Here is a 17,832-nt window from a genome sequence, read left to right on the forward strand (position 1 = left end):
AGCTGCATTTTTGGACTTGTGTGTTGACATGAGTTCAGACTTCTCAAACATTTTTTCCTCTGGGGTCTGAATTCACCGCATGGACAGTGGTGAGGAGAAAATGGGCAGATATATTGCCTGGCGACCATGGCTAAAGACACAGATTGCCCCGGCTCGAGAGATGTGATGACATTTCTGTGGAAACAAAAGGAGCATAATCTTAATGAGTTCTGCTGGATGGAGAGAGGCGCCGAGCTCGAGCGCTATATGAACGAGAGCAGGGAGCAAATACAGGAAGCCGGATTAAAGCAAATAAACTTAAAGACGCGAGCAGAGGGACCGCGCGCCGCAAACATGGCCAAAAGCCGCGTTTTGAGCATTACTAACACTACGGAGGTTCTCACAAACCTGTGCTCTCCAAACCTGGATATTACAAAATGTATTAATTACAAGTAGGTGCTTTTTTATGTGTTCATAAGTTGCAGTAACACAGCTCTTAACTCCTTTAGGATCTGTAGCCCTGTGACGTGAGCAGAGCTCTGTGACACGGCCACGAAGCATCTGCCTGAGATAGTGAGCTGGAGAAACATTGCCCAGTGAGTCAGGGACGAGAGCTGAGCTGTCAGTTGCCTGCTCTTTTATTATGCTTATAGAACAACCACTTAGTCCAATGACGATGAATAATTGAGCGGAACAAGTTCCCTGCCACCGTGGCATGCGGAGCGCTATCAGTGGGACTCGGGAGACACGCGCGTCAAGCAGGGCAATAAAATATGCTAAGTGGCAGGAGAGCATTACGGGGAATTTGAAATCCGCCGCGGAGAGAGAGATAAATTATCTCTCCTCTAATGCGAAGCAACATAAGCAAATGAGCCGTGGCGGGGATGAATTACAGATTGCCGGCCACCTTTCTCTCGCTGATCCCTCCCTATTATGTCAAAGGGAAGGGGAAGAGAGGAGGGGGGGGTGGGCCACGTGCTGGAGCACGTCAGAGGTGGTGGCGATACAGAGGGAGGTCAGATAATACTATGCAAAAGCTGTTTATAGTTCGGTTGTTTATTTGCGCTGCAAAGCTCGGAATAAAGAGACGATGAGACAAAGGCAATTTGAGGCAAAAGCGCTTCTTTGCCCGGTTGCCAAATAACAGAATTTAGAGCGATGGGCGCCACATCTGCGTGGAGCTGCTCTCCGGTGTAATGAGGCTTTGTGGAGGAGCGCTGTCAGGCGGGGCGGGGCGGGGTCGGTGGGTCGGGGGGCCGCGGCGGCTCCGGAGCTGCCCAGAGCCAGTCCCCAGATGACATTAACCTTCATCATGGTGAAGAGGCGCTAAGTCCCCCCTAAAGCGCCACTCTTGGCCACACTCTGGCAGCTCTGAGAGCTAAAACGCTGCAGTGACACTCTGCCGCCCCCTTTGATCTGCCCTTCCTGATTACAGCCACAGAGGAGAGGGGAGCAGGGGATGGAGGGAGGTGAAGGAGGGGTGAAGTACCCCTGGGACCCTGAGAGTTGAATTAGAAACACAGGGTCCTGTCTCACTCTCTGATGCTCCTCTTTTCTCCCTCTTATTGTTTTTTTTTTCTCCTCCTGCTCTTTCTTCCCACTTCTTCCCTTCTGTCTGTGTGTGAGAGAGAGAGAGGGTGAAATGGGGGTCTCTGTCTCTCAGCAGCCGCACTTCTCTCACCAGAGACAGACAAAGACACTTAAGAACAAACACACACACACACACACACACACACACACACACACACACTCGTGATGGATAATACAGTCACTGGTGTGCACCATCACACACACAGGTATTCAGCGCTGACCTTTGCAGTTCGCTCGCAGCAGTCTGCAGCGGCTGCGCTCGCTCCAGCCTGTAAAACCACCATGGTGACAGATGATCAGCGGACACTTGCATGTGTCTCTCCCTAAATCGCACACGGACCAGCTCAAAAGCTGAGTGCGCTGATTAGCCGCGGCGATCGGCTTAATTCTGTTTGGGATCTCTCCGGCGAGGCCGACATAACAGACTCACTGCGGCGGGGATCATTAAGACCGATACCTCCAGTAGCGTTTAGCCTCTCTGCTCCTCCTTTTTTTAAACTGCCCGGCTGATTTCGTCTCCTCTCTACCCCCTTTGTAGATAATTGGAACAATCCCACTGATGCCCAACTCTGCAGGGCCCTCCAGCCAATCAGGGGGTGGCAACCCAGCACTGCAGGTACAGCCAATTACACCTCAGCTTCTGACCAACGCTCAAGGCCAGATCATCGCCACAGTGATCGGCAATCAGATCCTGCCTGTCATCAACACCCAGGGAATCACGCTGTCCCCAATCAAGCCTGGACAGCAGGTAACATATACAGTACACTGATGCACAACACACACGCACTGTATAAAGGGAGATGTCTTGTAGAGCAGCTTATTATGAACTGGAACCGACAAAGATCTGATTCACAATCTCCTGAATGAGCAGCAGCTAGTGGAGCTCTGCTGCTTCCTCAAAGCAAATATCCCAGCGCTTCCAGCGAGCACTGTCTTATGCTAAGCAGCCCATATTTCCCCGCTAACGCGCGTTTGCGACTTTCCACTTGGAAAAATCGCAGCTTAGCGGCTGGTGAGTGTGTGAGTGTGTTCGCGTCATTGTGAAGGCACTTGTCAGCCAAGCTTTCAGACAGTCTCAGAGACTGCTGCTGCGCCCTGCAGAGCCTAACCCCCCAAAACAACACTTTTCATCATCCCACTTAAAACCCAAACACTCCTGCCTCTGTTCACCGCCTCCTTCCGTCGGCGCTCACTCTCCACTCTTACGATTTGTCCCTTTTGACCTGCATTACAAAAGCATTTTGTCGAGATTTAAAGTGAGGCACGTGTCACAACGTTCTTTTTAGCTCAACACATTTTTGTTTATACTGTAATTGAAGAAACCGGAGCGCAAACTCTCCCTCCCCCAATTTGAGGATCTATACAGTTTGCAAGTGTGGAGCCAGGCTATGAATATGTTATTGACTTGATAATGACAATGTCAGCGCAGAATTATATGGTGAAAGTTCACGAGCTGTGAAGCAATGTACAAATGTGCCAAATGGATGACCTCGCAGCAGATGGACACCTAATTGTGGCTCCCTGCAACACCAGATCATACTCTTGAATGAATTAATGCATTTGTAATAATGTTTATGCTTTTGTCTCCACTTCAAAGCCCTCATGTACACATTGTTCCACGGGTATAATTTACGGTTGTCAGAGCCTGCAGTCTAGAATATTTCCAGTGAAGCTAGATAATTCTCCAAGCCTGTCAGCAGTCCTGACAGTGTGTGCATCGCTGTTGACACCCCCCACCATCCAAACAAACACATGCCACAGAGAAAATAATTAATAGCAAAGGCGGAGAGAAGAAGCGGGGCCGGCTTATAGCAGAGACAGCTTTTTGCTTTAAAAGTGAAGACATACCATCTTGATCTTGTAAAAGCCATTCAAATGTGCATAAAACATGAAAATACATTGTTCTCCCGCCGTCAGAGCGCTAGCTTGTGCATCATGAATTATGTTTGATACGGGGAATGCTGTGTCCACATGTTTGCATATGCGGCTCACGCTGCTATTATGAGCATCCCCCTCCAAGCCGTTTGTGGGGAGCGAGAGGGCTCTAATTGTCACGAGCAGCGGTACGAAGTTGTGATGAAGCTCATAGAGACTGTGGAACCAGCATCTACTCGCATTAGTACATCCCAGCTGTGGTCTATTGAGCAGATTACTCTGCCGTGGCAGTAGTAATTAACGTTTATTCATTATTAGGTACAAAGTAAACCTCATTAAATGCAGCTTCTAAGTGTTTAATTTGATAGGCGTTGATTGGTTAACCGGTTTAATATTGTGACCAAATCACTGTAATGACATGATTACTGTGAATGCTGATTATTATGATGATAGGCAGAGGGAATAGGATGATTAATGGATGTTTGTCTCTGCTGCACATCGATATATTGTGTTTGCGTGTGTGTGTGTTCAGCTGCCTCAGGCTCAGCAGGGTCAGACAGGCCCCGCATCGTCTCAGCCCAACCTACTCCACATGCCCCACCGACAGAGTCCTCTTCACCAGGCCTCTTCCTCCTCCTCCACCTCCTCCTCTTCCTCGGCTCTCAGCGTGGGGCAGCTGGTCAGCAGTAAGTGTCCGACACGGCTCGCAGAGACACAGCACGCCTTTAAATCTGCACAACGAGGAAGTAGACGACGGAACAAACAAGCGCTTAGTAGTCAACAAACACTGCTGAACTCATTTCTACGGAGAATGTCTTATTTGGGGCAGTGACAGTGTCTGAAAAGCCTGATACAAAAATGCTTTTATTCATCTGTTTATCATGGTTAAATTAGCTATTCAAATACAGTCCGTCTCCATTAAGGCATAAAAATCACACATTGATGAATAAAGGTGGAGGAAACAACAAGCAATACTTGTCTAGGTGACTAGAAGCTCAGCACTGACTCCAACACATCCAGGTTACACTCCGTGTAGACAGCTTCTGACTGATCCCCGCCCTCTGTGATTGTTTTACTTTGCCTGACTGTCATTCCTCTGCTTTATTAGATGATCCAAAGTGGCGTGTGTTATGTTTAATGAACATAAGTTCCTCTCTCCTGATGCGTGGGCCTTTGGCAGAGCCTTATAAATCACTGGGCCACAGCCTGTCAGCATGCAGCCACTGCCTTTAAAAACTCTGTTTTATTCAGATAAATTTCATTTGTCAGAATCAATTCCCCTAAACTCCACCTAAACTCATTTCAAAGGCAGCTACAATGCTGCAGAATTTAATAAAAAACAAGTCGCCATTGATCAACTTGTTGTAGACATTGTGTTTAGTTTATGTTTACTTGTAGCCTGGAAAATATCTTATAAACCATTTTAGAGTCTGCACAAATGGTGCTGGTGTGGCTCAGCCTGGTGGTAAATCCAATTAATGCTTTATGCTGAGTATGAGCCATATCTATCACTCCCTCTCAATATTATTTAAAGCAACACACACAAGGAAAAACCCAGTGACAGAATTTGAGGCAATTGTCGAAAAATGTCATCAGATTAAAAAGCTGAGAAGGTTTTACTCTTATTTAAAGGAGTGTCAGCAAGATTCTTTTACACCTGGTTGTAACATTCACCTTGTGTCAATCATAATAAATAGGTTGAGCTTGTCCCAGTTGTTGTTAGTGACACATCCAGCAGCTGCGCATCCACTTTGTCTGTGCTGTGGAGCTCTGTAATGACGAGTGTAGCCTGTAATTCAAGTCAGGCCTGTTTTTCCTTCATTTTAGCAAACAGATTGATTGTTTCACTCGTTATTGTCCTGTTGTAATTATCAAGCACATGAGTTCCTCATAGATGTTGAGAATCAGCTTTCAAAGGCAGACACAGTGATTTTCACCATTGTTTCTCTTCAGACACAGGCACCGTTCAGTCATTAATGCAGAATAAATCTTAAAACAGACACGACTGAATGTCTAAAAACAAACACATATCCAGAGAGCGCACGGTTGAGAACTGCTGCTCCAGACGACCATTAGTCTTTCAAAACACTAAGTAATTCATCTCCACTGGGAATAATGAAGAGGTTCTCATCAGTGTGGAGATGATGGGACCCAAAGCTGTGAGTGCTCATCTCTTCCATTTCAGTCAGGAGTCTGCAGTCCCTCATCTTCCAAGTGTTCACACGTCTGGAGCAGGCCGCAAACGCTGCACGTCACTTATGAGGCACAAGATGGCAGCCCCATAGATTTTTGCTTAAATACGCTTGGAGGATTCCTTTAATAATTCATTGATAATGACCAGGATGAATAATTCAGAGGCACAAACTTTGCTTTAGTAAGCAGGATGCCAGGGCACCTGACATTGATGTACAATGTGAAATCACTTTTTATTAGCAGGGAAATTCTTCAAAAGGCTTCGGTGAAGTTCTTGAGCTCTGTTCAGATGTGGGGATTCACAAGCAGAATTTCTTTGTGTGAAGAGCGCGTCTGGCTATTGTTGGTGGCTCAGTGCTGGTTTAAAAGACCGAACTGTTGTCACTAGGGGTCAAATGGGTGAAATAATGTATTTACACAGACTTCGGTTACATGTGTGTTCAGCATCTGTCCATCAGTGCAATGAAAGGTAGATGTCGTGTGATTTGTCCATACGCTTTTGTGTGTGAGATTAAAGGTTTACATTAGCAGGATAAAGCGGTGACACGCCTGCATTCACACCTCAGATGAATCTATTCCTCACAATATCTCTCTGACACATGTAGTCCACAGCAGAAGGGCAACAAGAAATAATAAGCTCTGACCTGGAGCAGGAATATTTTTAGAGACGTGCGGAAATGATCGCCACCGCGTATGGCCGGACGTCTGCCTCATTCACTGTGGGAAATGCGCTGAGCGACGGGGGAGCAGGGGGCTAATAAAATGAGATTTGTTTGTTGCCCCGCAGACCCGCAGACCGCCCCCAGCGAGGTGGACGGGGTCAACCTGGAGGAGATCCGCGAGTTCGCCAAGGCATTCAAGATCCGCCGGCTGTCCCTGGGCCTGACGCAGACCCAGGTGGGCCAGGCGCTCAGCGCGGCCGAGGGCCCGGCCTACAGCCAGTCTGCCATCTGCAGGTAAGGAGGAAAGGAGGAGGAGGGAGCCAGCATCACGCCCTCATTCTGTCACATGACCCCAGATGGAGTCACGCAGCCTCCACCGCGCGTCTGCCGCTCATCGCCGCCGCCATCTATTTTTCATCTCATGTTTTAACAGGCATTAAGATATTAAAATACTAAACGGACTCTCAGCGCGCCGACAAACAAAAGCTCTCATGTCTGTATTTAGCCCTCGTTCTCACCCGCTGACAAGACAGCCGCGCGTTATTTATGCAAAATACACACCCAAGTATTACACAGAGCACTTAAAGCACTTAATAATTACTAAGGCCTGTTGCTGTTCGCTTCGTCTGAACAAGAGAGCGCTTGACAGCAATGATCTGTTAATAAGATTGTCATGTTTTACTGCCGCCACCAGCACAGTTTAGTCATAACGGCTGCGTTATATATTCATGAGACAATCAGACAATCAGTGTTTCATCCCTCCTGCTTTTCCCCTCGACTAACATTTAGCACGAAGACACCAATGAGACACGTGATGTAGAATAATGGGACCACATCATGTTTAAGAAAACCAAAGAGTAGAAGCTAAAAACTGATGCATATACGTTTATGTTAGAAAATGTAATTAAAAAATATGTAAAAACAAATATAAAACCTACAGAAACAGTTTCCGTCCTTTAGCATAACACTCACATTCTTACTATTAATTTTAATGTGTGCTTTACTGATGACCTGCACTGTTTATGTGACACGACGCTGCAACGCACTTTTAAAAATTTCATCACATCAACATCAAACGGCCGATAAAATGTGAAGCGCTACAGGAGCCGAGGTTCTTATGAGGCCCGGCCGTCTTAAAATCACACATGAAATATTCAACGCTGGGCATAATTCAAATATTTATAACATACATTAAAAGCCATTAGCTTGAAAAATAAACACTCTGCGGGCCGTTATTCGCGCTGTTAAGACAATTTTTTTGTTTGTACGACATGGGACATGACATTGTGATGTTTTAAGTAGAGGGGCAAACTTCACATGCTTTAGTTTAGTTAACATCAACGCAGACATGAAGTTGGAGGAGGAACGTCGCGGTAGCTCTGGGGCTCCGGCTCTGAAGCCAGACAGTGAACAGACACTGACAGATGCTTCCATCTTGTCTCCTTTCATTGCTCAGTATGCTCCCCGGCACTTTATTAGTTTATCTAAACAGGCACCGACATTACATGAGGGCACCATCAAACCAACCATGTGCTCGTCTTCAGCGCAAAAGGAAACAGTCTGATTGAAATCACAGGCAGTCCCATATTCAATTCACATATAGGTCCATAAAAACAACAATAATACACTTTAATTATCATCTTTCATACTGCACTAGATCAACACAACAACAGAAAACCTCCAGGTTTTACTGCTGAGCCCTGACATGAATATCCATGTTAAAATCAATCTATTACTTTATTTACACTTGGGTTTTAGGTCACATCATCTTAACTCATATTTCCTTCTGAATGGCTTAAAACCCACGGTAAGACTCTGAACCCTGAGGCAACTACTGTATAGCTCAGGTCAAACATACAGCACGTTTGGATTGAACTCCTCAGGTACTTTTAAGAAGAGCCAAAGAGGCTGGAGGTGCATTCGGGGCCATTTCCCCCCGCGCTGATGCACTAGAGGAGGGAGTGCACAGCGTCGCCGAGCAGCTCTCAGCTCATTTTAGTATCTGCGGTTCCTGTTGATCCATGAAATGTCCTGTCTCTGGTGACTCTTCATATCTACTAATGTATTCCCCGCAGTACAGAGCCTTCCTCATTCCACTGTTTAGGAGGACGAGGTTATAAATAATACCGCCTGTCGACGAGCAGAGATGCACCAAGCAGGTGTAGAAACAGAGGAAGTTCATGCATGCATGGGCATCGCCCCCGACTGCTGCTGTCTGCAGGAACTCACCACACCATTAAAACTAGTGTCGAGTGCGCAGTGTTTGTTCCACAGAGAGCAGAGCTTCCGTCTTCTGCTCTGATGTCTTTCCGTCAGAGCTGTCTGTCAGCAGCCTACTTTACTAAAAGCATCACGGCATAATCATTTTTGGGTTCTCGACGTCTGGAAGTCAAATACCAGGTCAGCTGCTGGGTTTCTACGTCACGAAGTTACATTTTTGCTGAGAGATGAGGCCGAATTAAACAGGGAAGAACGATCCCTCCAGAGTCCAACATCATCTTCATCGTATCTAAAATTCACATCGCACACAATAAGCAGCAGCGCCATCATCCATTCGTACTGCGACGCAGTAACAGAAGTCACATGTCTTATATGTTTAAATACCTTTTTAAATAGAAAATGAGAGTTTGTCGGAGAATGAAGTTTTAAATATGTACAGTTTGATAAATATTTCAAGCTTTTATTTGTAAATAAATGATGGTGCCATATTTAACTGCATGCATTACTGGACCTTTGTTTCATCACCTGAAGGAAGGAAGTGGATATCTGTCAGTGATTTCTGTCTCTCTGTTGTAGCACAGTATCTAGCTAGATATTTGATGTTTCTGGTTCAACTGGACCTGATTTTAGACATTGGCAATATCTCCTTGCTCCACTATTGCCAATCTGGGACAGAGAACCACAGCTTCCTCTAGAAAAGTACTGACACCTGTCGCCTCCAGCTGCTGCAGCTGAGGCGTTTGCAGGTGAGCTTTGGCTTGGATGTGTACCTGGTTATAGTCTCAGTCCCTGTGGCATTCTGGTTGAGGAGACCAAAAGACAGGCAGCGTATCCCTTGTTCTGGCAGGGCGCCTAAGTAAGATTCTTTTTTCTCAATTCTCCCCAGACACACCATCCTGAGAAGCCACTTTTTCCTACCACAGGAAGCCCAAGAGAACACTATAGGTAGCAGTCTGACAGGCAAACTGAACCCTGGCCTTTTATATCCTGCCAGGTTTGAGAAGTTGGACATCACCCCTAAAAGCGCCCAGAAGATTAAGCCCGTTCTGGAGCGCTGGATGGCCGAGGCTGAAGCCCGCCACCGATCCGGCATGCAGAACCTGACTGAGTTTATCGGCAGCGAGCCTTCAAAAAAACGCAAGCGGAGGACCTCTTTCACCCCGCAGGCGCTGGAGATCCTCAACAGCCACTTTGAGAAGAACACGCACCCGTCCGGACAGGAAATGACGGAAATAGCCGAGAAACTGAACTATGACAGGGAGGTGGTGCGCGTGTGGTTCTGCAACAAGAGGCAAGCCTTGAAAAACACGATAAAGCGCTTGAAGCAGCCCGAACTGGGCACGGCTGCGCCAATGGACCCGCTCACCGATTCTCTAGAGGAGCTCCCGAAATGAGCGAGCTGCCCGACGCCGGCGTGGAGGAGGAACGTGGAAGCCATTAAAAACAACTGGAGGTGGATGAACTCATCTTGAAATGAGAGTTGAAATACAGTATGTCCCCGAGTCGCCTGGATGGACACTCGTGAGTTTGCAAACAAAAACTATGTGTTGTCAGTGTGATTACCACAGTTATGTAAATGACCTTGGTGAAACCAAAAACAAAAGAGATTAATATCTGAGAAATATGTAAAAACATACGGTGTGCTGTTTAAGAGTTTTAGATTCTGGCCTTCAAGACCAGACTATCGCCCAAATTTTGGTTCCCGCGCGGAGGGATTTAGTAAAGAGATCATACCAAACCAAAACACTATTTACCAAAGTCTGTTGCATCTGAGTACTAAGAATAATTTTGTAATGTAAATGTGCTCTAAATTTTTACATTTGTACTGGCAAATCTAAACTATATGTGTGAGGATGAGTTCTACATTTTATCTTTGTCTCGCTTACTTTTTTCTTCATTGTTTGTATGTAAATATTTCAAGAAAAAAGAAAAATGCTGTCTTCGAACTGAAATCACACGCGATGAATTTCCTCTTTTGGACAAAAAAACGTACCTTTGCTGTTAAACAGTTGCATATTATTGTTGTTTGCCTCCGATTTGTGTTTCATCTGCAAATATTTTCAGTCACGGTGTAACTTTGTACAACTTTTACAGGTATTTATTAATAATCTGATGAGATTGTTTCCGAGGCCTGAGGCAGAGTGGACGGAGGACAGTGACGGTTCGGTGTCTGTTAAGTCTACTGCAGCTTTGTTCCTGTGTCATTCTGTTGCCAAAGCCTGATAGCCAAAGATCACATACGCATACAGCTCAAGGACTGGGGGAGGTTTGACCCTTTGATTTGTTTGTGCACATACAGTAGCTTTGACTTCCTTTTTCTAAAAAAACGTTTTACCCTGTGAATTAAGCTGAACAAGCGCGGTCGCGTCGAGCAGTTACAAGATGTTGTCGAGTGTAAATCCTCATCAAGTTCAGACAAGCATCCGTCTGCATGCGTCAACGCTAACAGGTCACATTTATTCTGTTCTTTTACTGGTATCACTGGAAGTAAAGGTTGTTTTACACCCTTTAATTATCCTATAATTAAGGTTATATTAAGGCTAATTGTTGCCACTGACCAAACTAGTGAGTTCATTCCAATTCAGCAACATTTCAGCTCAGATGTTTTCTAAATTAACTTTGATTAAATCTGCAGATTTAAATGAAAGGTGCTTTTCTTCTCACCATTATGCTTCACCTGGATTCAGATTCATTTCAGCCTGCTAATATGTCGATGAGTTATTCAGTCCAGACTCTTATATAGTATCACCTTGTCAGATCGTCACGTCCCAGGCGAACAGAGAGCCTCCCAGACGTCGCTCCACATATAAAAACATCCCTCACAGGACGGGATGGGGAAAAAACAAGGTGAATGCTGAAAATAAGTGTCACATGTCAGAACGAGTGAACTTAATTCGAAGTGAGGTGAAATTTGATGCAGTTTATTCAGAATCATGTGTCTGCACGATATATGCTTCCATGTCATGTTGGTTATCTCAGTCTCCCAGTCCCCTGTGCACTGCTGTGTTCGTCACTGCCTGGAAAATGCACATACACTCAGTAAATGTACAAAAATCACGAGTATCTTGACATGTCTGCGCTACGAAAGAAAGGAAGAGAAATTATGAATTCATCTGCTTGGACAGTAGAGTAATTCTAATTTGATTATAAATCATTTTTGCATTGATGCATTTACAACTACAGATTTTGTCCATTTTTGTTTTACTAATACGTAGTTATTTTCAGGCAAAACCTTGCCCAAGAGAGACCATATGTCTGCATCATCTGTGAGATAAATATATGAGACTCAGCAGTGGATCAGTTCTGAGGCTTAACAGTGAAGCTGTAACCAAAAACCAAAAAAAAAAAAAAAACAGAAGCAGACACACAAAGGAGTTTTGCCTTTGCTCAACTTTTCAATGCTGGACCAAAGCTCTATAGTTATGCACATTGTACAGAGACGTAGATCCACGATGTTGACAATCTTTAAAATCTGAAATACTAGAATTGAAGAGTAGAAGTGTACAGTAGTTGATCCAAGGTTTACCTCAGCACCGTTCTTGTGAGACTCATACTAACCCCCTGGAAGCAGCAGCGATCGGAGGAGGCGGACGAGCGCTCTGCACCGCTGATCTTCACCTTCGGCGCGGAGGGAGAGGCGTTTGTTTATGATGTGACACATGATTGTTTTAGTTTTGCGTTAATCTGTGCTCTTCTGTTCTTCACTAGTGTTCTGCATTATTTCTCTTAGGTTGTGACCTTAGTTTTCACAGACCTGTAGACCCGTGTAGAGGAAACGGAGGACAAGCAGATTACATTAATGTTGCTCTGAACCCAATTTGGACGACTTGTCGGTCAACTTTAAATACTTTTGTGAAATTTTACTAACGCAGACGACCTGGTTTGATGTTTTGTTAATAGTCAAAGAACTCGAAACCAAAGCTGAAGAGCCTGCAGAGGTTGGTTTTCATTTTTATAGACTGAAAACTGTACTTAATCTATAGAGCAATATCTGTTTGGTCAGTTAAGCAGCACTTTGTGTATTTCTAAAAAAAAAAAAAGCTTCAAGTCTGTCACATTGATTTGTACCATAATTAGTAATAAACAATTGTTTGACATGATCTGTGTGTTGTGTTTTCAGAATTTGGCTCTTTGAAAAATAATATAAAAATATTCATGTTTCTGAAATATCCACACCACAGCAGTGAGGACACATCAATTGGAGTAGAGGGAAAAAACAAACATTATAATTCTACTACTTGATTGTGTTACCTCTGGGCATAATTAAGCTGATTGAAATGTATTAAATCTTGAGATGTTGCGTTTCAAACATTACAGTAGTTTGCTGCATTGAACAAATTTCTTTTACAATCATGAAAAGTCCCAGTTTCTATATTCTGCGTTTCCAAACTGCGATATAGGCGTCACAGGTGGAGGCTGTTGTGGAGTGGAGTTCAAAGTTTTCAGCAACATACAAATATTCTATAAACACGACCGACATCTCTTTTCATCTTTTCAAACTAAACACAGCTACTGAGTCAAATACATTCAATAAAATCAGACTTATCCTGACTTTCTCCTCACACCGTGTCATGGTTGAGTGCATCTTAAACCGCTCCTATACAAACCTGTGTGTTTAAGGTGATCTACAGTTGGCACATCTGACTTGCTTTGGATGAAAAGATGAATGATCTTCACCAGCTATGGGTGTTTTTAATGAGAGACGCGTCTTACATTCAATACTTAGCTGTTTATTTAGATTTCCTGGGGGTCAGTGGAGAAGAATACATGTCGGGTTTGCTTCTCATCAAAGCTTCATGTGTTTGCTTCGCCAAATAACAACAAGACAAGTGTAAAGGAGGAGAAATATATAAATAAATCGGGAGAAAGCCTTTTGAAACTAAACTCAAAAGTTTGATATGGCTTCCCTGTCCATGATGCCTTTGAAAAATGGGCAGGCTGCTGAAAAGAAAGTAGTAAATAAATAAATAATAATAATAAAAAGCACAGACAACATAAATTATTAACATTAGACTGAAAACTGATGTTCAAGATGCTTTTTCGTCTTCCTTTCAGCTCGCTTCTCCCCCCATCGTTTCAAAACATTGGAGGTATTTTTGAGTGCTGATGGCTGAGGTGCACGAAGCTCCGGCAACTTATTTGATATTCCTTTGTTTCCTGTCGGCGCCATTTTCCTGGTCCGTGCCATTAACGGTGTAATTGTGCAGATGCAGCTCCTGACCCACATCTGTTTCCTCGCGCTGTTTGTCTCCTGCCGCTGATGAAAGTTTACTTTCTATTGTGTGTCTGCGGCAGCGCAGCGGCGTCTGAGTGAAGAGTAAGAGCTCAGTTAAAAGGAGCCCGAACGCACACGTTACACGCTGTCTGTGCTTCTCATGCCCAAAACTTTTGCTCCTACACGGATTCTATTACCATCCAGGACTCAGCGCCTGAATCCAAAGTTTTTACACTCAAAACAAATTGTGGATCAATTTTTTTCCTGCTATTTTGATATTCGACTAATAACTGTGGTTATGACATGCGGCACATTGTGCTGAGGCTTAAGAGGTGATGAACCAGAGGAGGTTTTAGAGAAAAGGCCTGTTGGTTTCTACATTTAAATCGGATCTGAGGACAGTAACATAGAGGCCAACAGGAGCAGCCCGGCTCCACTGGTGCCTCTTCAAATATAAACATATTTAAAGCGAATCAAAGCCTCCGCTTTCACTCCACTGTCTGACTGAACCACCTGAAATTGTCCTGACTGGGGAGAGGGAGGCCGAGTAGAAATATTATGACATGTTGGCGCCTCAAATGGATTATGTTTCAATATCAGTCAGGACACAGAAACGGAGAGGTGCAGGGAGAGAGTGCATGTGTTGGATGCAGATGGTTTTAAATTGCTGCCTTTGTTTCCCATCAGGCATGAAGCATTCACTTCCCTTATCTTTCAGACGACGCGTGGTGGGCTGATGTTCTGGGTAAATGAACTGTCTGCAGACGCCTCGCCCTCCGCTCCGCCGCCTTCTTGTTTTCACTTCCTCCCCAAGGTTGAGATGTTGGTACACTGGCGGTGAAGCCCGAGCTGCTCAGGCGTCTCCCACTTTGCTGCTCCGCACACCCAGATGCCTCTGGGGGTGCAATTACCAATCCTCACATGCAATCGAGGTTGGCCATGCATATGATCCCCTTTGCTTTCACCCTTGTTTCTATTTTTTCAGCGTTATTAGCAGTGACACACTGTGAGATATTTGCAGGTAGAGGAGTTAATAGCCTGGGTCTGTACAGAGACACCTGTCTACGCTGAGCAGCTGATTGCGTCGGCTCATAGTCCATTTAACTTTGGAGCAGCCGGGGTTTTGAATGCGCGTCTTTAGGCCGTGATGTCTCTGTCTTCCAGCCGTTTTAGCTCAGCGTGTTCCGACCACCCAGCTCACACCATCTACGCTCCACAGTTCCACAACCCAAAAAAGAAAAGCATCAATAAGGTTTTTTTAAAAGTTGACGTCCTCTTGGTTTTTTGGGTTTTTTTTTTGGTTTTTTTACAATTTGATGCCTTTTCAAAGCAGCGAATGCAAACTAAGAAACACAAGGACATCATCAAAACATGCATTTCTACAGCGTGTGCCAGTGAAGAGCTTTAATATTTAATAGTTACATAGCGTCTGTGCATATTCAGCCACTGTATGTGCTCATTGTTGCCTATAAGAGAGGTTATGACCGTCTTGTGCTGAACTTGTCCCAGTTTACGCATTTTAAAAGGAGTCTTGTCCATAAACACAAACGGACCCTTTGAAAGGACTCATGGAGGACGTTCATAGCAGGAATCTGTCGACCGCAGGAGAAACATTCCTGCTTTTTTTAACTACTGTAAAATGTTAAAAACAAACAGTAACGGTCGTCTGGTTCTGATCTGCTCCACTTGGACGTGTTGCCGCTTCGCGCTGGGCCTGTTGCCCACCTCACGGCCTTTGCCCAGTTTGTTGTTCTGTTGGAGGAACCTGAATTATTTATTGAGCCTAAAAGTATTCACCTTTAAACCGTCTGCGTGGAGTCGCCTTTGGTTTCACCTGGTGTGAGAATGGTTTTATACCGAAGCCGAATACTTCACTAATAACGTATCTTCCCCTGGTTAAAATCCCAAAGCCTGGCCTCAGTGTTTTCATTTGGATCTCCAGCAATTGACAGATTACTGAACAGGTCTATGATATGATATGATAATATGATTAGAATATGATTATTATTATATCTACAAAAAACTGCTCCGCCCACTGCTCTCAGGGCTCAGGGGCCTCTAGTAGGTGTGTGTGTGTGTGTGTGTGTGTGTGTGTGTGTGTGTGTGTGTGTGTGTGTGTGTGTGTGTGTGTGTGTGTGTGTTATTAGTATTAGTGTGTTCTAATATGCATAGTGAGCTGCATTGCCGTAACAGACAATTAGGTGTTAAAAGGCAGCGGATGAGAACTCGGCGCGGGTTGTTTGTAAGCAGTGCATGGAGAACCCTTTGGCAGAGTGCAACTCTCCTGCACATAGGTCATTGCAGCTTTAAGAGCTAGAGGAAAATAACCGGCCCTGCCCTCCATCATCCTCTCATCCCTCTGACCTCCACGCACGGTATAGTATACTTACAGCACATACCGAGAGCGAATCAAAGAAAGAAGGGGGAGAAAAGAGAATGATTGCATATCTGTAGGCATCAAGAGAGCAGGATATGGATGGAAGAGGAGTGACACGGTCGCACATGTCTTTGCTTTCTTATTAGCGAGGACCTGTACAGACACTTTGGGCCTTTTTTATGGAGCCATGATGAAACCCTTCTTCGTGCATTGGCGGAAAATGGCCAGGGGAAATCACAGATGGGAATCACTCAAAGACAGGGAGATGTCAACAGGCCCATAATGATAGCTGATGGCCCCCGAACACTCTCCTTTTTCCCTCTCAGCCGTACCTGCCCAAGTTGCACTATACTAGAAAACATAATTAGAGGTAAAACAGAGAGACAGAAGCTTTATCTCTGTGTTTTCTCTACGCAATGCTCTTTGTTTTATACATCTGGGAGTCCTTTTTTTCCCTTCCCAAGCTCTCTTTCACTTCATAGAGAGAATGAGGAGGAGAGCTCCCTCTGAGATGCCAAGGTGCTCCCAGTCCATTGTGCTGCTGGCTGTCAGGTTAAATTAGGGAGTACAGGCTCCGTGAGTGTAAAAAAATCAATACTTGATGGAAGATTGCTCCCCGGAAAATCTGTTTTGATTCCAGGATTAATTCTTGACCAAAGGCTCCAGCAAAATGACATGCCATTAGCCTGAAAATGAACACATTCTGCAGTGGAAATTGGATGGAAATGTGTCAGGCGATTGCCCCGGCTGGTTGTTTCGACTCTTTGAGCGCGGGGACTGAAGGTGTGGCTGCCGCGAATGAGGCCTCGGGGCCGGCCCCCGCTTCCAGAACAGAGACAACACCGCCGTGGCCTCCGAGTATTCTCAAGGCCATTGTTGTCCGGCGGCTGAAAATGCATTCCACCAAGGTGAAATGCATTTGCCGGGCGTCCGGTCTCTCTTGTGTTTTCCATAAAGCAGGGCATGAAGAATGGGAAAATCTGAAAATGAAACAAGGAGCATTTTTCCCTCTGTCTCTAGTCAACCGTGCAAGAAAGGGGGGTGAGATGCATTATTGATGAGTGAATAATGTGTTTGTCATGACGGATGACAGTTTCTTGTTTGAAAACTTAAACAGGAACCTGTACAGCTGCTCCGGACAGAGGATTGAACATCTGGAGTGAACGTTTGTGAAACTACTTTAGAACTGATCTGCTTCACAGCTATTAAATGAGTAAAGTTGTTAATACAAAACCTTTCATTTATTATATTAAACATTATTAAGCATTTACATGAAAATCACATGAATTTGTGCTATTAATTATGTTTTTTTTGTTTTATTTCAAATTCACAATAATAAACACACACTTGTTACAATAACAATGTCTGCAAACAAATAATTTTTAAAAGATTTAATAACAAAATAATGTCAGATTTTTAATACTTGTGTTTTACTGTTTATGGATCAAATAAAAAACAGTTGTTTCTCCAACTTCAAAAACTAAGAGAAACAGTCTGGTGTATTTTTTGATTTCATGTTTTTTTTTGACGTCATCGAGAGAAATGTTTGAGTCCAGTTATAATCAATTTATCCAAACACTAACAACAAACAGTTCTGTTATATCTGAACACTAAACTTTTCTTTTCAGTATGATGAAAAAATACAACTATGTGAAAGTGATTTTGTTTTTCTCTCTTATTTTATGAAAATAAGCGGTCCCATATAAAACACAATGTGATCT

The 17,832-nt window shown here is 44.3% G+C and overlaps 1 protein-coding gene across 4 annotated transcripts in view; it reads left to right on the top strand.

The window, feature by feature from the left end:
• pou6f2 (POU class 6 homeobox 2) overlaps positions 1 to 11,877 on the top strand; it is a 61,046-nt gene extending 49,169 nt beyond the window's left edge. For 3 of the 4 annotated variants that reach the window (XM_029148259.3, XM_029148260.3, XM_055508232.1), the window contains 4 exons: positions 2,108 to 2,317; positions 3,977 to 4,130; positions 6,425 to 6,593; positions 9,406 to 11,877. In XM_029148259.3, coding sequence (XP_029004092.1) covers positions 2,108 to 2,317; positions 3,977 to 4,130; positions 6,425 to 6,593; positions 9,406 to 9,913 — 1,041 coding nt within the window. In that variant the 3' untranslated portion in view covers positions 9,914 to 11,877. The remainder of the gene's footprint in view (positions 1 to 2,107; positions 2,318 to 3,976; positions 4,131 to 6,424; positions 6,594 to 9,405) is intronic. The other variant, XM_055508233.1, reaches the window with a different exon arrangement.
• The last annotated feature ends 5,955 nt before the right edge of the window (positions 11,878 to 17,832 follow it).

Source organism: Betta splendens, chromosome 4 (assembly GCF_900634795.4).
Source record: "Betta splendens chromosome 4, fBetSpl5.4, whole genome shotgun sequence".
NCBI lineage: Eukaryota > Metazoa > Chordata > Actinopteri > Anabantiformes > Osphronemidae > Betta > Betta splendens.